General features: G+C 35.6%; 2 protein-coding genes and 2 pseudogenes across 3 annotated transcripts; 1 reads left to right on the forward strand and 3 right to left on the reverse strand.

The window, feature by feature from the left end:
• Positions 1-1,041: 1,041 nt before the first annotated feature.
• On the reverse strand, positions 1,042-7,964 carry LOC105965862 (uncharacterized). Its single transcript, XM_088820951.1, has 6 exons — positions 6,764-7,964; positions 6,185-6,538; positions 5,854-6,091; positions 1,884-4,351; positions 1,593-1,756; positions 1,042-1,494 (listed from the first exon to the last, which is right to left on the reverse strand). Exons 1-6 carry the CDS (start codon positions 7,919-7,921, stop codon positions 1,275-1,277), a joined length of 4,602 nt encoding a protein of 1,533 aa, XP_088677077.1. The 5' UTR covers positions 7,922-7,964; the 3' UTR covers positions 1,042-1,274.
• A 1,724-nt stretch (positions 7,965-9,688) lies between these two features.
• Positions 9,689-10,581, reverse strand: LOC148769694 (uncharacterized; annotated as a pseudogene). Its single transcript, XR_016031982.1, has 2 exons — positions 10,211-10,581; positions 9,689-10,125 (listed from the first exon to the last, which is right to left on the reverse strand). The product of XR_016031982.1 is annotated as an uncharacterized LOC148769694 (transcript).
• Positions 10,582-12,778: 2,197 nt separating this feature from the next.
• Positions 12,779-16,029, reverse strand: LOC105957845 (uncharacterized). The gene is given in 3 exon segments (XM_012981820.2): positions 12,779-13,246; positions 13,320-14,171; positions 14,174-16,029. Coding segments are annotated over 3 exon segments (2,997 nt in total). The 5' UTR covers positions 15,978-16,029; the 3' UTR covers positions 12,779-12,905.
• A 5,675-nt stretch (positions 16,030-21,704) lies between these two features.
• LOC105965860 (putative LRR receptor-like serine/threonine-protein kinase At3g47570) overlaps positions 21,705-22,978 on the forward strand; it is a 1,389-nt pseudogene continuing 115 nt past the window's right edge.

Below are 22,978 nucleotides of genomic sequence, written 5' to 3' on the forward strand. Positions count from 1 at the left end.
TGGATAATGAGCTTATTTTTTATTTTTACTCATTATAAGAGCAACTCCAATGGGAGTATCAAATGGATTATCAAATCCATAAACCACCTTTCTGATATCCCGAAATAAAAAATTTCTACTCCAATGGAAGTATCAAAATGAGTAAGTATTTTGATATTATAGCTTTTTGAATGTAAAAATACATCCTGGAAATTGAGTTATCAAAAAGATAACTACTTAAACATCCAATAACAAAATGACACGTGGCAATTACAAATAAAACCACTAAAAAACTTCCAATTGATTATTAATTTTGATAACCATGGTTGGAGTAGATAAATTGTAAATGAATATTAAAATATTATCTTAATTATCAAATGAGTATTTGATAATCCAATTTTGATGTTTAGCATTGAAGTTGCTCTAAGATCTTAAATAAAAAGGTAGGGTAGATGTACTTTTTTAAAGAGATCTTATTTGCTCTTAACAGCTTAAAAAATTAAGATTTTTTTTTTTAAATTACCAAACACTTTGGAAGAGCTTATAAGCTCTAAAACATCCTATAAACTACTTTTAACATCTTATAAGCTTAGCCAAACACCCTCTTATTAATGATATATGCATCAGCTAAGAAAGTTCACCTTACTTGATTTTTCCAATGGGTGGTGGTGGTGGTGGTGGTCTTTCTAATTTTCCCTATAATGAATTTTATAAATGATGTGAACCAAATATTTATTTGGGCTTGCCATTTAGTTATAATAAGTTTTATCACTATTTCCTCAAAGTATTTACGAGATGAAATCCATCTTGTGGGGCTCGATCCTACTCGTGATGATCGATTAATTTATACCCTATACTTTTATTCTGATATAGCTATATCTATGTGGAGATACATTGGTGCATCATTTCACAAACCCTACGTTGTTTCTTCGGTCTTGCAGCCGATTAATATTTGGACGGGGAAATCGATCGGGTTCTACTAACCAAATTTGCCTCGTTTGTCTTGGCATATGCTTCTTTGGCTTCAATTCGGCAAGGACGAATCGACCATTGGATAATTGATTGTTAAAAATCCGACATCAATTTTCCAGATATGCTTACAATAGGAGAAGTTCAACACATGGCCATACAATAACATACTTAAGCACACGCACACACACACATAAAGTGTGTAAAATGTGAGACGAGAAAATTAATACTTGATTCGAGCATTCAACCCCGGGGCTTAAAACAAAAAGTAACATCAGAGATGCTCAAATAGGGAGCAAAAATACGTACCGTAGACAATGCTTTTTTTACTTTCGTTTACCTCCTTTTCCTTTTCCTTTCCCTTTTTTCGGGTGCTGTTTCTTCTTCTTCCCCCCGTTTTTGCTATTATTTTCTCCATCTTCATCCTCGTCGTCATCAGAAACAACACAACTTTGAGATCCGACAGTACTCACATTTGGCCTTCTTTCTTCCAATCTCTTCAAAATCTCTTCAATCTTGAGCATGCCCGCTTTAGTATCAAAGTCACTGCAATCATGACAAAGGCTTTAATACCATATTATATATCAATCGTATATATTCTCTCACTTTTGTTATTCCAAATGATATTTTTTTTTACGACTAACCTCGTGTCTAACAAAGAACAAATCTTGGTCAGTTCATCAATCCTGGTGGTGTTTTCGGCCGGCACATCATTTTCATCTTCACCGGAGTGAAACCGAGACCTCTTCCGCTCACTTAACTTTGCCATGTCACCAGTTAAAAACTTTATATGCTTCTCCACTTCCTCCTGAAAAAAAAAAAAAAAAAACAAGCAGACGAGAGATATATCATACACATAAAAAAAAAAAAAAAATTATCAGCCGATTATTAACTCCCCGAATAAAAAAATAAATAATAATAATAATTTCACTTACCTTCTTTATCATGACAAGGCTCTTCGAATCTCCATCGTTTCTATTCCGTAAGGCGTCAAGTAATTCCAGAATAATACCCTCTGTCATTTTAGAAGATTCCGTAACTTGTTCACTAACAACATTAGGTTCGACGCTAGCTTCTTTATCACTGCTCTTGGGAAATAGTTTTCCGATGACCTCATTTCTACACGAGGACTTCAAGTCAAGAAAAACGGCATCGGGGCATACAAACTTGAGACGACTATTCTCGTTCGAGGCTACAATAACAAGAGGATCCCCGATAATATTGAATGCTCCAGCAACTGCAGCTTCATCCGACACATTGTTCGTCCTTCTACACCGAATCGCTTCGCAAAAATTCCGCGGCAGCTGGCATTTGATATGGGGCACTTTAAGCACCTCAAAAAGTACGTTGAACGACAACTTGGAATTCAGACACGTTAAACAAAGAATCACGAACAACCTCAGCATAAGCACCGGAAGATAGTAGTTGCCATCGATATTAGAACGAGCAATCCATTCTAATGTAGCTTCACTGTTATCAAGACATTCTCTGACCACCCTCGCCACAAAGTTAAACGTGTCTGCAGCATACGATTTCTTGTCCGTTACTAAACCGGAACTCGGATTTGCATCCGGTGAAAGACACATTAAATATTCCAAGAACGACGATTTTGTAGTGAAAAAAAACCCTCGGGAGTGAGGAACCAAAATCAAGAGCCTCTCCGCGAGATAAAAGAAGCATTTCGGAGAAATATAGTCACTCGCCCTCCAGTTTATGTTGTAAGTTTCTACAAGTGCATTATGAAACTCGCGACTAAGAGAATCTTTCGAAGATTCTTCCACACTGATCAGATTCTCGATGAATGACTTCCACGAAGAGTTATCAGACAGCCTTGTAATAATTTTCTCATGAATTCCGTTTCTCTGCAATAATCCAGACCCGAGCATTGTCATCGCCGCCTCTCCTATCTGCCTATAAGTCAGTTCATTATTATTCCTTGAGCTAACAATATTTCTCGAGAAAATTTCTTCGAGTAAATTATTGGAAAGTTCGGATTCCCTTAAAGATACCATATCCTCAGATAACGAGTGCCGAGGGTCCAAAGGAAAAACAGAGTTGAAGTATTTGGACTCGACGCATAACGACAGAAAGTTCTGCAGTTTCTTTGTGGTGGGTGATTTTGACTCGACGAACCTTGTTATGTCGAAAATGTGAACGAGGCACACACTTTGGCAGTACATAGACAACGAGGGCTTCATCAAGCAAGATTGAAGAGCGTCCAAAACTTTTAGACCGGTCGAAACTATTTCTTGACTCCAATATTCTCGAGCAGCTGATGCAAAATCACGGGCATCAAGAGTTGCCACGTTTCTTTTCCGCAAAATGAACCTCTTGTCGGAATTTCGAACCCATGCAGAATTAGGGTTTGACAATATATAGGTGTTACTCGAGTTATTTGTCGACCTCACTCCAAAGTAGTTAAAACAGAATCGAGCAGTGTCTTCACATTCGCTGAGGTCAGCCCTTTCGATAGAGTCGAGGCATTCAAAGATCTCCAAGCTTTGCACCTTCCATAGGTTCCAAACGAAAACCAGCGTTCCATCAGAGACTTTGTTCTTTGACATTCTTTCTTCGAATGAACTTCGATCAATGAGCATTAATTCAGGATCCGATTCGTATTTTGTCGGATGCACTTGAAATTGGGCATCGAGGAATTTTCTGGCGGATAGAATTTCGACCATACGAGATTTATATTGCTTCGAAGCACTATAACACTGCATCAACTCGGACAAGTTCATCCTATAACTCATTGACAAAAATTTGGCCTCGGCACAAATTGTTGCATGAAAATTTTCCGAAACCTTCTTTGCATCGGAAATAGCTTTCGCTAAAATCTCTTCCTCTTCAGGAAATGATTTTAGAGGCCAACCTTGACTTCCATTAACCCAGAGAGAGTTATTCAATACATACGAAATTACGAGCAAAGAAGCATTTCGAAAGTCTTTAGCTTTTTCGAGCAAATCAATCTCACGTAAAATAATCCTCAACTGTTGTGCAATATGTACAGCCTCGATAAAATTTCCGGAATCTTCCTCCAATATTAGAAGCTCCTCAAAGCAGTCCTTTGATTTCAAGAAGTTGCGTTTGGATTCGTCCGTACAGAAAGCACGAACAAACTTCATCATCGATGCACTGTCTTTTTTCTTATGACATTCGAAAGCACATTTTTCGAGAAACTGTTGTGCAATAATTTCGGTATCGAATGATGCTTGTTGTTTCCATTGCTCGATATATTGCAGACCGAGGTCAAAATGATTGCCTTTGGTGCAAGCTGATAAGCACTCGTCGAAAAAATTCCCCTTGTTATAAACTTCAGCTGCAAGTTTGTAATTTCCAGCTAATGAGAAACACTCCCCTGCTTTTCGAAGCTCAGACGTACCGCATTTTTCCAAATAAATCCTTCCTGCACCAGGAAATTAAATCAAAAAAATCAATCTACTACTACTTTTTGTTTGTAAGTTGTCCTGTTTCAATGCTACAAGCAACAATAACTATGCAAAATTAGCATTTTTGGTTCCTATTTCACTCGAACATTGAATTTTACCCTAATGATGTAGTTAAAAATATAGAGTTCTAACGAACTATTAGTTTCATGAATTTCTCTGAAATTTCAGGAAGTGGTGATTCATGTCAGCCCCTACCTTTATGTTATCTCCACCATTTCCAAGTTTCTTTGTCGCGTCCTAAAATAAAAAAATGATGGTAACATAGGACCAAGACTAGGTACATTTGGTGTTAGGTATTATTCAATTTTGGGCTTATTACAAATGAGCTCATCATGGGCTACTTATTCATAAAATGGTCCAGACAAAAAACTCTTTTACAAAAAAAATCGATAATGTCCAGATTTGTGTAAAAGACTAAAATACTCACTCATATTTTAATATGCTCCAATTTCATCATTTAATTCAATTTGACCCCAAATTTCACTAATTATTCAATTTTGACCTCTAACCCAATTTTTACGTCGCCACCGATCTCCGGTATTGATTTTTTTTTTTTTCTTTTTTTTCCGTCGTCACTGATCGGCGATCAAAGACGGTCTCCGGCAGCGTTGAATTTTTCTTTAAACCTTATTTTTCTGAACATTTTTTGGCATGTTTAAACAGTAACATTACTGTGGTTGAGAGTAATATTAATTATATTATTGTTTAACGCAATATTATATTGTTATATTACTCTCTAGCACAGTAATATTAACACAACAAAAATCACTATTATTGTGTAATACAGTAATATTAATATGTTGACCGTTCAACAAAGACAAGTATTATAAAAAACCAAAGAATTAATATTCATGTGGTTGACAGTAATATTACTGTAAACCACAGTTATATTACAATAGTAGACAGTAAATTATCACGTTGACCGGTCAATAAAACAAACTAAAAAAGCCAAAAAAAATAATATTGATGTGATTAACAGTAGTATTATTGTATTTAAAGTAATTGTACTGTCAAAAAGACAGTACAATTACTCTCAACGTTCAACGACGAACATAAAAAAAAGAGGATAGAAATTTTTGAAAAGAAAAAAAAGTCAACGCACGGAAACCGGAGGCATAAATAAATAAAAATCATAAAAATTCAACGTCAGAAACCGACGACGAAAAAAAGTCGCCGGAAAACGGCGGCAAAAAAAAGTCAAAATTGGATTTTTGTGGTCAAAATTGATGAAATTGAAGTTAAATTGGGGTTACAATTAAGAATTGAGTTTAAAGGGTTGAGGTAATTTTGTCATATACATTAAGTTTGCCTTTATTTATAATACATATTAAAGATATGGATTTATCGACCAAAGAGATATAGACGGTTGGTGAGTGAGTTATGCAAAAACTAAAAACCCTTTCAATTTTTTCTACATTTGGTAATCCAATTGCAAGAATTATTCATTCAATGAGTGTACCTGCTCTTTCGTATTCCCCTAAGTCGCAAAAACATTCAGCTGCAGTATCAGCTCGATCAATAGAATCAAATATTTCGGCAGCCTCTTTAAGCATTACACGTGCCTCTTTCGGGTTTGAACCACGCATAGAGTCTGCCGACGCTCTAAGACCAGAAGCCTTGGCCCTTTTCTCCCATATTTCTTCTCCTGCTTTTTCAAAGCACACTGTTGCCATCTCATAATTTTTCTCCGAAAAGAGCTGCAAAAATAAAAATACAATTAGAATAAATAATGCAAAAAAATATAATTAAAATTAAAAAAAAAAAACCCGGGAAAATACAATTCAAAAAACCTTGACTCCTTGTGATTTCCACTCCTCAGGGCTGCTAGCTCTTTGCATTGCTAAGGCAAGAGAATCGTCTATTTTACGCACTTGGACAAGGCACAACCTTCTCCAATAGTCGAGTATTGGCTTCGACAACTCTTCATCGTTTTCACATATCCACAATCTTTGCCTCGTTCGAGTGACCGCCACGTATAGTTGCTTCAGTTCAGAGCACAAGATATTGTGCCTTGACTCGCTAAAACATGGAAATGACTTTGGAGTAGTGGAATCAAGTAGATCCTTTTCTTTCAAGAATTCGTACAAAACCCTCCATTGATCACTCATTGGTGATGAACCAAAAAAATTGTACAACAAAACATCCTACATGAATAATTCTTACATTAATGTAGAAACATAATTATAAAAATTTTACTTTAATTCCGTGTAAATATTATATACTTTTGTGTCAGAGTTTTTCTTTACTGTTACGCGGGTTACTTACGCTAGGTGTTGGGACAGTTTGTAAAAAAAACACAAATTTAATGTGGTTAAGATACAATTACTAAAATAAAAAATAAAAATGAACTTTACTAGAAATTTTCTAACCTGAAACTCGAGTCCCTTGCACTCAACTATAGTCAGAACAAGAGCTTTTTTGCCAATGTAGTTGAAAATTTCGTTTCTGGCAGAATCGTCCCGTACTAAAATTACTTGGTCAGCACCAAACCCGACCCATTTTCCACCATCATGTTCACTATGTCCAAAAATACTCATAATCAAATTCTCGTCACTACCTGGTTCGAGTACAACAGGTGACTCACCGTACATAAAACTACTCTCTGGAGCCAATACATCAATCGATTGTGGAAAAAAATGGCAAATAAGATCTATGACACTTTGCGCCAGCCTAAGTACACCAGTATGAGTACGGAAATTCTGCGACAAACAAAACGTATCCGATATAACCTCTTTCTCTCTCCTCCCTGAAGCTGAAGGCTCACAAATTCTAGATGATTTCATAAAGAACTCATTATAGAACAATGATCTAATGTCTTCAAACCGAAAGTCAATCCCTCGTGCAATCGTCTGTGCTGTATCACCGCAAAATACAAATCCTTCGTCCACATTTTTGCAAATAAATCGGAAAAGGGAAATTTGCCTCATGGTGAGGTCTTGCACTTCATCGATGTACACGAAATCCATTTTATCACCCATTAAATCCTCGTTCTTGAGCCGTAGATGAATGTCAATCACAAAATCAGCAAGATCAAATTCACCACGTTCCACTTTCATTTGCTCGTTGTCGTCGAAAATATCATAAATCGCATCCCTCTTCTCTGCACATAAAGTGGACACCCTACATTCAGATAGTGAAACGTACCCCTCCCTGCTTCGCTTGGTTTCGCCCGATTCCCCTTCTTTTAGACCTCCTTTGATATGCGACATAATTTCAGTGAACACTCTTGAGGGATCGAGAATTTTTGTATGCTTAGCATTGAAATGGGGCCAATATAAGGACCGAAAACGGTCATAAGTAACCTCGTTTCTCCTTATGAAAGTCTGCAGTGCAATAGATCTTGTTCCTTCGTACTGTGAGGAGCCTCTTACATCACGAAATCTCTCAAAGTAAGAATTACCCAAAGTACCATCGAGCATCATTAAAAACTTATGAAATGTTATGATCAGAGGATATTTTTCTGGTTCGATGTCAACATATGTGTCCGGTATATCTCTAAATTCAGCCATTTCGTCTAAATCATCCATATCCGCGAAGTTGTTATTTTCGGAGGCGTTCTCACTAGCAAAGCTATACAAATAGTAAAGTAAGGATCAGTATATGATTCAAACAGAACATATTGCTTGTTTATCCAACTATTTCTTGCTATTTTTGCCATATTGAAAAAAAAAGACAATGAATTGGAGCTCTAAACGCACCTCTTTAGATGAGTGATACGATTTATTATTTAATATATTGTTTAATTAATTGTTTAGTTAGTATTTTATTATTAATTAATTAGATTAGTATATTTATAACATATATAAGGTCGTGTGTTTAGGTTTAGGATATATATTAAGTATTTTATTAGTTTAGGTAATTATCTTTCCTAGTTAGATTAGGATTCTAGGGTCTTATTCTCTTTAAATAGTCGTCTTGTGCTAGGGTTTTATTATGCAGAGAGAAATATTAAAGAATAGATCTTACGTTTCGTAGGAAATATTTATGATACTCAAGAGATCGCATCAATTGGTATCAGAGCGAAGTTGCGATAACACCAACGCTTCGTTAGCAAGGCAGCGATTACATCAAAGCTACGCTGGAGCAAAGTTGAGATTACATCAATACTTTGTGAAAATCATGATGTCCGAAACAAGACGGTTAGAGCGATTGGAGAAATCCATAGAGAGATTACGGATTGATTTTCAGAAATTGCTCGAACAAAGTCACGGACGACGTCAACGCCACCACAAAAGCCGAAGGGACCACCGTGCATCACCGCCAACGCAACCGCCGCCATCACCAGCACTGCCGCGGCCGCCGAACCTATTACCGGAGAAAGATGAAGAGGATGAAGATGACTTTTTCGAAGATCCGCCGCCGCCACCAATGCCAAGCCTATCGCAAGAGGCAGAGGAAGATGACGACGATGAATTTTTTGAAGAGGCTCAAATTTTCGTTAGTGTTGCGAAAGAAGAATTATCAGATTCAACCGAGATAATCTGGGACGAAGACAAGAAATTGTCGAAGAAGGAGAACGAAGAATTGCATGGAATTTTGAAAGAATTTCATAATTTTAAGGAAGATCCAATTTTAAGTGCAATTGTCGAAGTACCTAATATTTTAAATCATCAATCTGTCGTGGAGCATGAGGGAGTACTGTTCGAAAAAAAATATAACGACAATTTGCCACAAATTGATGAGGCTGTTATTGTGGAGCATGATGAGAATTCGGTGGAATTAGTTGTTTATTGTGAAGGGGAATACCACTCCAAGTTATCTAGTTTTTGTTTGGCTAAAGTGGGTCGCTTTGGAGACCAGGTTCATGATTCCACCGAGAGAGATGACTTAACTCATAAAATCAAGAAAGATAGTCATGTGCTTGTGAAGATTGGTAAGACAAAGGAATACATCTTGCTCGGAAAGAAAGTCGATGAAGTCAAGCATAGGTGGAAACACAAAAAAGAGAGACGATTATTGGGCAGAACCTTGAGGACAAGGTTCATTTCAAGAGGGGTGGTTTGATACGATTTATTATTTAATATATTGTTTAATTAATTGTTTAGTTAGTATTTTATTATTAATTAATTAGATTAGTATATTTATAACATATATAAGGTCGTGTGTTTAGGTTTAGGATATATATTAAGTATTTTATTAGTTTAGGTAATTATCTTTCCTAGTTAGATTAGGATTCTAGGGTTTTATTCTCTTTAAATAGTCGTCTTGTGCTAGGGTTTTATTATGCAGAGAGAAATATTAAAGAATAGATCTTACGTTTCGTAGGAAATATTTATGATACTCAAGAGATCGCATCAATGAGATACGTGCTTTTTGACAGCATAACAGAGTTTTGGACTAACGGTAACAAAAAGCTGATGCAAAATAGGCGCAACATCGCCAGCTGTCATAGAATCCCGTGTGGCAATGGAGTACTGATGACCTAATAGTCGTCTTCCCAGTACCAGATCGACCTAATATAAAGCTGCTCCTTGGAAACATTATTATTTCTCTCTCCTCATCGGTGACCTCAAACGGAAGATCAACTTCTCTACCCTCGATATTAGTAAGCAAATGATTCACAGCACCACTCGACAATGAGTAAAATTTCATCAACAGTAAGCTCTCGTTCACTCTGGCATTTTCAACATGACTTCTGCAGTCAACGCTAGCATTTACATTGTTGTCGTTTTGATTCTTGAACCGGATTATCTCATCGGACACCGACCAACTCTTTGGCACCTCCAAATTTCTGAAAAAAAAAAAACCGGAATTAATTGCGACCAATCACGATTTTTGAATTGGAATTAGAGGAAATCGTAAATTAATTTACGTACCCCTCGCACAACTTCTCATTGCAGCGGTTGATAAAATCATCCGTATACATAGCAAAAATGTTGTCTAGTCGTTTCAAGAGTTTTGTAGTCTATCCGTCATAGGCAATATATCCCACACTTTGAAAATTTGCACGTAAACAGGATCCTTAACTATGTCGATTGAGCACACAACATAGTATTTTCCCACCTTAATTTGCTTCACAATGTACGAAGAGCTCTCGCATTTCCAGTCCACATTTATATTCTTGCAAGCTTAAGTAAAACACTTATGACCAGCTTCTTAGCATTGGAAGGATTCAATTTCTGAAATGATTTTTGGAAGTTTTCACTGAATACAACCTGAAAATTTGCCATTTTACACAGTATGAGAAAAAAAAATTACACAAAGAGGAAATTCATGTTGTAGAATCGACAGATAAAATTTGAGCTATGTAGCACGTACACGGGACCGGGGGAAATAGAGAAATGGACAGGGAGAAATGCAAACTGAATTTTCCCCTTAAATAAATGATGAATATATCAAGAAAATATTTTTTCAACATATTTAAAATCAATTTTACATTTCAATGTTATACTTTTACCAAGATTTTTTTTTTTGAATTTTAGTTTAATTTAATTTTTTTTTCTTTTTTTACTTTCCCTTCATTATTAGTGTAAAAATTTGAATATATAAATCATGTGTTATGTTCATCGTAGTCATAATATATATTCTCCGAAAAAATTTACATTCAATATACTTTATTTGCAAAAATCTATAATTTACTGCATGTATATGATTCCAAATTTATTGTTACTAATTATTAATGAAGTTAATTATCAAATAAACTTTTATCACTAAATTATTCGATTAATAGGTCATTTATTCTAATTGGTGGAAACATTAGGTAGAAATATTTGGAAGAAAATATAATTTTCAGATAACTGGATAACGAAATAGCTGAAGGTATTTTTTTCGTAAAATATTTTTTTGTAATAAAAAATATAATTTTTAAATACCACTAGGAATATTAAATTATCTTTATTAGCTTTAAAAACCCATGTAGGGTGCATTATGCATCATATATTATGTTTCGAGGGTGCAAAATAATATTAATTTATTTTAAGGGTACAAAGTGCCAAAATGGTACATTTCAAAGGTGTAAAGTGGGATTAAGCCGTCTTCCATTATTGATTAACAAGTTTGCCATTTCCGGCGTTGACTTTTTTTCTGGTCTGTTTTTTTCCACCGCCGGATCGCGGCATTGGCTTTTTTTTTTTTTTGTATTTATTTTTTTACGTCCGTCGCTAAACGTTGACCGTAATTGTGCTGTCACTAACAGTAGATTAACGTAATTATACTGTCAATAACAGTTAAAAAAAATATCGAAAAAGTCAACGCCGGAAACCGGCAAAAAATCCGGAAGAAAAAAAAAACAAAAATAAAATATTGAAAAGTCAACGCCGGAGACTGGCGGGAAAAAAAAAATTTGCTAATTATTTTTTTTGAAAAAAAAAAGTTTTGGGTCAAAATTGAATAATTTGTGAAATTTGGGGTCAAATTGAGGTTAATTTAAGTTAAGGATGAAATTGGAGCATATTAAAGTATGAGGGGTTATGTTAGTCCTTTACAAAAATCTGGACCATGCGTGGACTTATTGGTAAATGAGTTTTTTATCTGGATCTCTTTATGAATAAGTACTCATTGATGGGATTATTTGTAACCCCTATAATATATTTTTGATTCTTATAAATATTATAGAATAAATAATTTTATTTTACAAATATTTAAAAAAATGAAAATTAACAAAATAAATTTATCTTATTATATATGATGGGCAAATAGAAAACTTAATTTTATTTCACTAATGTAGATACATAACTTTTAAGTTAGACAAAAGAACTCATGTATTATAACACCAAAAGACAGTGAAATATTTACAATGTGAAAATATTTAATAAATAATTATTTACGTTTTAATGAGAGTTGTATTTTGATATTTGATCTTTCGCAATGTAAAAACACATACTGCAGAGTAAAATATCAAAAATGAGTGATGAATTTAACCACCCCATGTCCATTTAGAAAATGACATATGGCAATTATATATATAAATTAATTGAAATATTTTTAATTAATAACCATTTGATACCTACAGTTGAAGTAAATACCTTAAGATAATTAAGATCAAAATAAAATATTGTATATTAAATAAATATTTGCAAACTCATTTTAATACTTTTGAATTGGAGTTACTTTAAATATATACTTGCACCAACTTACCACCTCTTAATTATATTTATCGGAGTTTTAGTAAAATACACATTCTCATTTAACCCCTAAGTCAATGAGAGTGGGTGCCCATTTCACATATAAACGACATATGAATCTTACGAATTTTCGATGTGTATGCAAAAATCATTTAAAATGTTATTTTAGTATGGTAATTGATCTATACGTGGAGTGTTGCACCTTTTCTTGGTGATGATAAATCATGTCCCCACAAAAGTTATGCTTAGTGAATTATCTATATAAGAATTTCACAAGTCTGTATATACTAGTTAGAGCAAAAAGAAAAAAAGAGAGAAACAAAAGAAGAAAGAAATGTAGCAACTTTATACAAATTTGATATATAGAAGTACAAAGAAAATGAGAAAAGCACAAATTCTAACAAAAGGAAATACAAAGAAAAGATGGCTTATGAACTTTGTTATTAAATCAGCCACATATTTCTTTTTGAATCTTTTGCAATTCATTAATAACATCTTTCATCAACATTCTTTCTCTCGGCACTTCCTTTGAACACGAGACTCCAATGCTGATAATAGAAGCCATAAAATCCTCGATCTTACTACAATTTTGATGAGGGCCTATTCGAATGAGAGGATCCACAATTTCCATTACACGATCCGGTAACGCAGCGACAGCAAAATTATGAAGATTGACATGATCCATAAATGAATCATCCGTTGGTCTTCTGTTTGTGAACATCTCCAATACAAGGATGCCATAACTATACACATCGCCTTTTGTTGTGATCGTGTTACTCGTGCCATATTCTACAAATACGTACAAGATATCAATTAAATAGATAAAATTTGGTGGGATTATATAATGCAATGAAAATTATACCTGGAGGGACATAGCCAATGGTACCCCTTATTCCAATTGTGCCACTACTTTCTGAAAGTATGCTTGAAATAATCTTGGCTAATCCAAAATCACCAACGCAAGCCGTCATATCTTGATCCAAAATAATATTACTTGGCTTCAAATCGCCGTGAACAATTGTTGAATTAGTACCACAATGGAGATATTCAACTGCTTGAGCAATATCAATAGCAATGTTGAGCCTCTCTTTAATGTCAAGATATCTAAGTTGGGTTTCAGATTGCCCTTTCTCTTGTTCCCTATTGTAGTACAACCATTTATCCAAACTCCCATTAGCCTTAAATTCGTAAATCAATGCTTTGAAATCGTTTCCTTGGAAGTCAACACTTTCGCAAACACTCAACATTTTCACGACATTTTTGTGTCTTATGCCACTCAGTGCGTTGCATTCCGCCATGAAGCTTTTAGAAGCTCCATTTACAAAAAGATTAAGAATTTTCACGGCTAAAAATTTGTGGCCATTATCGATAATTCCTTTGTAAACGGATCCGAATCTCCCACGACCTAAAATATTATACTCGGAAAATCCATTTGTTGCGTGTAAGAGGTCTGCATATGAAAGCCTTAAAAAGGGTATTCCGGCAGATAATGGTAGAGAAGACAAACTTGTGTTGATAGTTCTTCTCTTGTAAAGAATAATGATGAGGCACAAGATTGCTGCAACTCCAACTATTGGGATCACTACTTTTATAGGAGTGGATAAGTTATTCTTCGAGGAAATTGATGATGAAGAACATGGAGGAAGATTTAACTCAAAAATTCCTCCACACAGTTTTTCATTTCCTTCCAACGAAATCGCAGTCTTATTTTTAAGACTCCAGTTATCGGCACTTTTCCTTGCAACATATTGAAAGATAGGTTCAATTTTTGGAGATGTAACTCACTCAAGAAAATTGGGATTGTTCCAGACAAATTATTCCGTGAGAGATCTAGATTTGTCAAGCCCATCAAAGAACTTAGTCCCTGAGGTATTTGTCCTTCGAATAAATTACCCTCCAAATGTAGCCATTCCAAACTATTGCACGTCCCTAAAGAGTTTGGAATAAGTCTAGACAGCCTGTTATTAGAAAAATCTAAGACTTCCACCTTTGTCAATGAACCAACTTGAACTGGAATCGAACCCGTGAGTGCATTGTAAGACAAATTCAAGAAAACATAACAGGTGGGAATAAGAATCTCTCTGGGTATTGGGCCAATGAAGTTGTTTCGAGAAAGATCTAATTCTCGCATGTTGGTGCAATTAGCAAGACTCGTGGGAATAATTCCAGAGAAGTTGTTTCTTTGTAAGGATAGAGAGTACAACAAAGTCAAGTTTCCAATTGCGGATGGTGCATCACATGTAATTCTGTTATCTTCCAAGTCAAGAACACGCAAATTAAATAGTCTACCGATGCTCAAAGGAATAGGACCCTCAAGATTGTTGTAAGAAAGTTGTAAGCGCGTGAGACGAATAAGGTTTCCGATCCCTGTAGGAATCCTTCCAACTATTTGAGTACCATAAATTCCGAGTCTATCAAAATGGGTTGACATATTCGCAATTGTTTCCGGAATTGAACCAGTAATTAAAGGGTTATCTCCTAAATCAAGAACTCGTAGGCTTGTACAGTTTGTTAACGATGAAATGAAACTAATATCATCTTCAATCAAGGTTGCTGCAGCATATAAAGAATCAAGCTTTGAAAGTCCCCCAAACCTTGGCATTATCCCATTAAAATCATTAACCGACAAAACCAATAATTCAAGGGAGGAAACATTCGACAGAGTGATCGGAACACGCCCACTAAATTGATTTTTTCCCAAGACTAGAAGCTTCAGATTAGGGAGAGTTAGGCCTATAGTAGAGGGTATGGTTCCATGAATATCATTAAAATCAACTTGAAATTGCTCGATAGTAGATATATTGAACATAGCTGAAGGAATAGTGCCTATGAGATTGTTGTCACCCAAATCAAGATAACTTAGTCCTTCAAGTTGGGAAAGGGACTGCGGAATTTCTCCTTCAAAGCCGCAAGACCTTAAATAAAGGGTTCTTAGAGATGTTAGGTTTCCAAAAAAATGAGGGATTAGCCCCGAGATTTTGTTCTTACCCAAGCCTAGATCTCTTAGTTTCTCCAAAAATTGGATTTCCGGAGGTATAGGTCCAGAGAGATTGTTGTTTATCAAGTTAAGATAAACTAGATTTCTCCATTGGGAAATATTTTCAGGCACTATTCTTCATGTGAACGAATTGTTGCTAAATTCTATATACTCAAGTCTTCTTAAAAGACCGATTTCTTGGGGAATTCGGCTATTGAAGATATTATTTGCGAGATTGATTTTTCTGAGGAATGAAAGATTACCTATATGAGGTGAAAGTGATCCCATCAAGCCTTGAGAATTCAAGTTTATGGCAATAACTCTATTCGGGTGCCTCCGGCCGCATGTAACTCCGTTCCACGTGCAAAAGTTTGTAGTTCGATTCCATGAGTTTAGAGCTCCGTTTGGATCGACATTCAAGGCTTCTTTCAAGGCAAGCAACGAAAGCAAATCTGTTTGGTTACTGCTGGAGGATGCTGGAGTGTACAAGGCAAAACAAGAGAATGCCAACAAATAAAGGGTTATTATGATTGAATTTGCCATTCCGTCTGCGTTGATACGCTTACGCGATTTCGTGTGTTGTGTGTGTGTGTGTGTCTATATATATATATATATATATATATATATATATATATATATATATATATATATATATATATATATATATATATATATATATATATATATTTGTGTGTGCGTGGGTGTGGGTGCGTCAAGCTAAGTCCACCAAGTCTACGCATGAAAGTTAAGCATATTTGGAATTTTACTAAGTCGCCAAAATGCCAAAATTGAAAAGTTGGACCATTCTCTGGGTAGAAACCAAAATGCCAAAATTGACAATGATGTATCATTCCCATAGGAATATAATATCGTGTTTGCTTTTCTCATTTCAATTTTTCTTACCATAGGTGTTTTGCCAAACAATGTTAGTTAAAATTAAGGGGTAATTACAAATAAGTATGTGATGATCAACTTTTTCAATCTAAATCCACTTCGGATCTCTTTTACAAATAAATCCAGATAATGTTGAGAGGTGTGTAAAAAATTAAGGATTAAAATACCCTCTTATTTTTTAATATATTTTCATCCATTTAATCCCAATTTCACAAATTATTCAACTATGACTTCTAACCCAATTTTGACTCAAATTTTGGACCGTCGCGCCGCCGTTGACTGCTGGTCAACCGCTGCGGTTCACTGCCGGTCAACCGCCGTCCATGACGTTGACGTTTTTCTTAACCTTTTTTTTCCACCGCCGCCGCTGACCGGCTGCGTTAACTTTTCTTTTTAATTTTTTTTTCCAAATTATTTTTTGGCCCGGTAAAAACAGTAAATTACCGTGGAATCATGAATCGTGTTCTTTTTTTTTTTTTTTTTTTAAAAACCCCTAAAGGTAAACCCTAGCGGGGAATCTATTATAAAATATAAAAAAGAGACATGTGGCAGCAGAAGACCCACCCGGTGTTTATCACCGGGTGTAGGGTCGAACAAATCTGGTATATGTTACAATACATAAGTAATTTAAAAAAAAAAAAGAATATTGTTTTAAATAAATATTTTTTTAAAAGATAAATAAATAAATAAACAAAAATTATAATTAAAAAAAAGGGGCTCTTTGAGAAAACCCCCTCACTACTTTTTTTAATGGAGGGAGACCCAAAATATTTTAGTCCATTTGAGAAAAGCCTACACCCATTTTCAGCCATTATGTTTTCCATCTTTGCCCCCGCCCGCCACATCATCATTGGATCACGCGCTCAGCGAATTTTTTTTTTTTTCCGTTTTTTTTCCGTCTTTTCTGTATCAGTTTCCTTAATCGACTATGAAGCATAGTCGATTAGCCTTAATCGACTATGCTTCATAGTCGATTAAGGAAATTATTTAATTTTTTAATTTTTTTTGTTTTTTAATATTTTTTTTATATCAGGTATTATTAATCGACTATGATGTGAAGCATAGTCGATTAAGAATCTGCTACTAAAAATAACAAATCACAACTGCGAAAAAAATACAAAATCAACTATATATTACAAAAAAATATACAAATATTATAAATGATTAATACAATTGGAATCAATAAACAAAAAGTTCAAAAAAAAAATAAAAAAATTGGAGTCGATCAACCTTAATCGACTGCCAGAGCATAGTCGATTAGCTTAATCGACTATGAACTGATTAGCTCAATCGACTATGAACATGTACATAGTTGATTAAGGTTTCAGCATGCGCGAAATTCTCTACCAGCGCCGTCCTCCGCCTGATCCACCAAAAAACCCTAAATTTGTCTCCCCATCGTCACCACACCGCCGCCACAGCACACCATCACCACCTTACTTTGACATTATGACGGTTTTTTTATTACAAATAAATAAATAAAATCACAACTCGTACCATCAACCAAAGCAGAACCACCACCCATCAAAATCAGATTTCGGCGACAAATCGACAATCTTATCTCTATTCGCCTCCGATGTAGCCTTCTTGGCATTCGAATTCAGAATCGCTATCAAAATCATTTATAATGTTTGATGGGTGCTTCATCTTCTTTCTTTCTCCATCTCCCGGCGGCGGCGGTGGCGGTGACAGTGGCGGAGAAGTCACAGAGAAAATAGAGGAAAAAAAACAAAGAAGAAGAGAAAAGAGAGAAGAAGAGAAACGTTGAGCGTCAAAACGGCGGATGAAAAAATAAAAATAAGATTACGGTTTTGAAAGATTATAACAGACAATTAAGGGTAATTTTGGAATTATGAAAATATCACATGGGTGGAATATTAGCTAATGGGGTTTTCTCTAATTATTTTTGGGAGGAGGTCTTTTCTTAACTCATTTTTCTAGATGAGGGGGTTCTTGCTAATTATCCCTTAAAAAAATTTAAAAAATCATTAAAGTGGTGGGTAATTAATAGGAGGGATGGTGAATTTGAAATAAAAGAAAAACTGAACCTACTACGAAAAATAAGCTGGACTTATTTTTATTAAAAAAAATTCTAAAGGTAATCAATCGCACTAATAATCCCTATTTTTTAAGTCAAAGTCTCAAGTAGCACCGCAGTCTCAAGTCTTAAGTCTCAAGTCAAAGTCTTTTAAAGTCATTTAAAAAAAAAAAAGAAAGAAAGGAAAAAAAGTCTTTTTAAGGCATTATTAAAGATCAATATGCGTGGGACACAACCAATGAAGCATTGGAAAACCTTTGGCAAAATTCCAAAACTAATTAATTAGTAGACTTGGTGTTAGACTTGGAATGTTATTCGTATATACATACACTGAACACAACAAAAATCACAAGTCTAAAAACAATGGCGAAATCCATCAAGAGTATTTTTTATTTCCTGATGATCATATAAAAAGAATAGAATTGGAGAAGGAGAGAAATAATAATACGTAATATAAACCCCCATTGTGTTATGGGTTGATTTACATGGAATATATAGAGAAATAATACTAGGTAGTCGAGTTTAACTAGGTAACTAAATCCTAACTAATCTAGATAACTGAATCATAATAGAATCCTAATATTACAAGAGTTATTATAATATAATATACTCTAATACGCCCCCGCAGTCGAAACGTGACGAACGTGTGGACTGGACAATAACTTGCTAACACGCTCCCGCAGTCGCAACAAATAAACTTCAAAAGTGAATAAACTCCAAAAGTGAAGACCCGACATAACCGCGAAACACAACGCTAGAGAATCCCTCTGTGAAAATATATGCCCAATTGATAGAAAAAAAAAATAATAATAACGGGAGAGAGAAAAATAAGCATTTTTCTTTTCGAGATAGATTGAGAGATGATATGAGAGGGGGAAGAAGAATAATTAAAAAGAAGGATAGAGAAAGAAAAAAAAAAGGAGATTTGAGAATAACCGACTAGGAAGAAGAAGATGTCGGAAAATAATATAAGTTACCACCACCGGGGAGGGAGAAAATTAAGTGGTGTTCATGGATCTGATAGAAAAAGACTTATAGAGAGAAGAGTACCACCACCGGGAGGGAGATAATTGATTTGGTGGTCGCCGGCCATGGAGAAGAAGAGAGCGGCGGCTAGGTTTTAGGCCATGGAGAAGAAAACAAGAAGACGAAGAACGGAAAAAATAGAGAAGATGATGCACCACCGAGGGAGGGAGAAAATTCGGGTGGTGTTCATGGAAACGATAGAAAAAGAAAGATATTAGAGTACCACCACTGGGGAGGGAGAAAATTGGGTGGTCACCGCCATGGAGAAGAAAGGCGGCTAGGTTAAAAAACCTGGTGCTCTGATACCATATAGGAATAATATAATTGGAGCAGGAGAGACATAATAATACGTAATGGAAACCCCCATTGTGTTATGGGTTGATTTACATGGAATATATAGAGAAATAATACTAGGTAGTAGAATTTAACTAGGTAACTAAATCCTAACTAACCTAGATAACTGAATCATAATAGAATCCTAATATTACAAGAGTTATTATAATATAATATACTCTAATAGATCATCTTCTCTTGTCTTGCCTTACACACTCTATCGACATTCTCCAGCAATAACCAAACAGATTTTCTTTCATTGTTGGCCATGAAAAAAGCTATAGATGTCGATCCAAACGGAGCTCTAAACTCGTGGAATCGAACGACAAATTTCTGCAGATGGAACGGAACCACATGCGGCCGCATGCACCCGGACAGAGTTGTTGCCATAAATTTGGGTTCCGAAGGCTTGATATGATCACTTTCACCTCATATAGGTAACCTCTCGTTCCTTCGAATCATCAGTCTTGGAAACAATAGCTTCAGTGGCCGAATTCCCCTAGAAATCGGTCTTTTAAGACGACTTGAGTATATTGAATTTTCGAACAATTCTTTCTTTGGATCAATACCCAAAAATATGTCCCAATGCAAAAGTCTAGTTTACATCAACTTGATCAACAACAATCTATCCGGAAACATACCACCAGAGATCGGCTTATTGTACAATCTCCAGTCTTTATACTTGGGGAAAAACATATTTTCAGGGCATATCCCTCAAACTATAGGAAACCTAACATCTCTCGGAGCAATTTCGTTAAGGTTGTGCGGCTTGATAGGAAAATTCCCAAATCATTCTCTCGGTTTCGAAGACCAAGTTTTCTTCAGTTAGCTCAAAACAACCTAACTGGCACAATTCCTCCAGGTCTATTCAATATATCCAGTATCGTCTTTTTTGGAGTCGACATCAATCGACTTCAAGGATCAATACCCTCTAATGTAGGCCTCACTCTACCTAATATGAGGGGTCTGCACTTGGGTGAGAATCAATTTAGTAGCCATGCATATTCCAATTTCACTCTCAAATGCTTCCTCGCTCGTAGAGTTACTCCTAGCAGATAATCATTTTAGTGGGCCAATGCCAAGGTTCGGAGAGCTTTCAAATCTTCGTTACTTGTTCGTCGCCGGAAACATTATTGAAGACGATATAGTTTTGTTTCGTCGCTCACGAATTGCACGAGTTTACAAGGTATCGATGTAGGTGATAACCCATTCGTTATTGGTTCAATCACCAACACAATTGCCAATTTTTCCAGCCACCTTGAGAAACTAGGAATCTATCTTACTCAAATAGTCGGAAAAATTCATTCGGAAATCGGGGGCCTTCTTGGTCTCAAGCACTTGAGACTTTCCAACAACAATCTAGAAGGTCCTATTCCTTTGAGCATTGGTAGACTTTTTAATTTGCATATTCTTGAATTGGGAGGCAACAGATTAACGAGTCGTATACCGCCCGTATTTGGAAACTTAACTTTGTTGTACTCTATATCCTTGGAAAGAAACAACTTCTCGGGAACTATTCCCACGAGTCTTGCTAATTGCACAAACATGAAAATGTTAGATCTTTCCGTAAACAACTTCGATGGCCCCATACCCCAAGAGATTCTTATTTCCACCGTTTGTATTTTTTTGGATCTATCTCACAATGCATTAACAAACTCCATCCAACTTGAATTTGGATCCTTGAGAAATCTTGAAGAATTAGATTTATCTAATAACAAATTGTCTGGACTTATTCCGCGTTCTTTAGGGACGTGCGTTAGCTTGGAAGGACTTTACCTATATGATAATTTGTTTGAAGGGCAAATACCTAATGAACTAAGTTCTTTGATGGGCTTAACAGATTTGGATCTTTCACGAAATAATTTGTCCGGAAGTATCCCAAGTTTCCTCGGTGACTTGGATCTCCAAAACTTGAATCTATCTTTTAATAGCTTTCAAGGACGACTACTGGAGTGTTAAAAAACACGAGCGCAATTTCTCTTGAAGGAAACAAAGAATTGTGTAGAGGAATTCTTGAGTTAGACCTTCCTCCTTGCACTTCATCAAAGAAGAAAAACTTATCAACTCATCTCAAAATCGGGATCCCAGTAGTAGCTGGAGTTGCAGCAATTCTATGCTTCGTCGTTTTTATTTACAAGAGGAGAACACCGGACAAAAATATGCCTTACGTACCTTCATTCACCGGGATCCCTTTCTTGAGCCTTTCGTACGCGGATCTTCTAAAAGCGACGAGTGGGTTTGCCGAGACTAACTTGGTTGGTTTTGGAAGATTTGGATATGTATATAGAGACATTCTTGATGACGGGCCAACAATTATATATAGCTGTGAATGCTCGTGAAAATACTGAGTGTTTGTGAAAGCATAGACTTTCGAGGAAACGATTTCAAAGCATTGGTCTATGAATTTAAGGCTAAAGGGAGTTTAGATAAATGGTTGTACTGCATTAATAGTGAACAAGAAGAAGGAGAATTTAGAAATCTTGATTTGATTGAGAGGCTCGGTATTGCCATTAATGTTGCTCATGCACTCGAATATCTTCATTGTGGGATTGATTCAATAATAACTCATGGTGATTTGAAGCCGAGTAACATTCTTTTGGATGAAGATATGACGGCTTGCGTTGGTGATTTTGAGTTATCGAAGATTACTTCAAGCATACCCGAAAGCAGCAGCACAATCGGAATCCGGGGTACATTTGGATATGTTCCACCGAGTATGATTTTATTAATTAATCTTTGTTCTTCATAAAACTCCAATTTTTCTTTTTTTTACTCTTATCGATAAATGCAGAATATGGCATGAGTAACTCGGTCTCAACAAAAGGGGATGTATACAGCTACCGTATTCTCGTCTTGGAGATGTTCACGAATAGAAGACCGACCGATGATTCGCTTAGTGAAAATGGTAATCTTCACAATTTCGTTAGCACTGCTTTGCCTAATCGCTTAATGGAAATTGTGGATCCTCTCATTCGAATGGGGCCGCACGTGATCGATAACGGTAAGCTCGAAGATTGCATGTGTTCTATTATGAGAATCGGAGTGTCGTGTTCGACGGAATTGCCGAGAGAAAGGATGTTGATGTCTGATGTTGTTAGGGAATTGCATAGGATTCAAAAAGAATTGTGTAGCTGAAAACAGAGTTAGGGACCCCTGCTTTTCTTGTGTTTCTTATTTTAAAGGAGTAATATTTGTATCTCCGGAGTTATGACTATTTGGCAACAACACCACGTACTTTTTATATTTGTCATCC

The sequence above is a fragment of the Erythranthe guttata genome, chromosome 7 (assembly GCF_056151865.1).
Source record: "Erythranthe guttata isolate IM_541 chromosome 7, IM_541, whole genome shotgun sequence".
Lineage (NCBI taxonomy): Eukaryota > Viridiplantae > Streptophyta > Magnoliopsida > Lamiales > Phrymaceae > Erythranthe > Erythranthe guttata.

What these genes read in the sequence shown, in the direction of transcription:
- LOC105965862 (XM_088820951.1), bottom strand. Translation starts at nt 7,921, where the DNA reads ATGGATGATTTAGACGAAATGGCTGAATTTAGAGATATACCGGACACA. An exon ending in GCAAGGGACTCGAGTTTCAG is followed by an intron (nt 6,539 to 6,763) that starts GTTAGAAAATTT and finishes TTATTCATGTAG; the next exon opens with GATGTTTTGTTGTACAATTT. An exon ending in GCCTTGTCATGATAAAGAAG is followed by an intron (nt 1,757 to 1,883) that starts GTAAGTGAAATT and finishes TTTTTTTTTCAG; the next exon opens with GAGGAAGTGGAGAAGCATAT.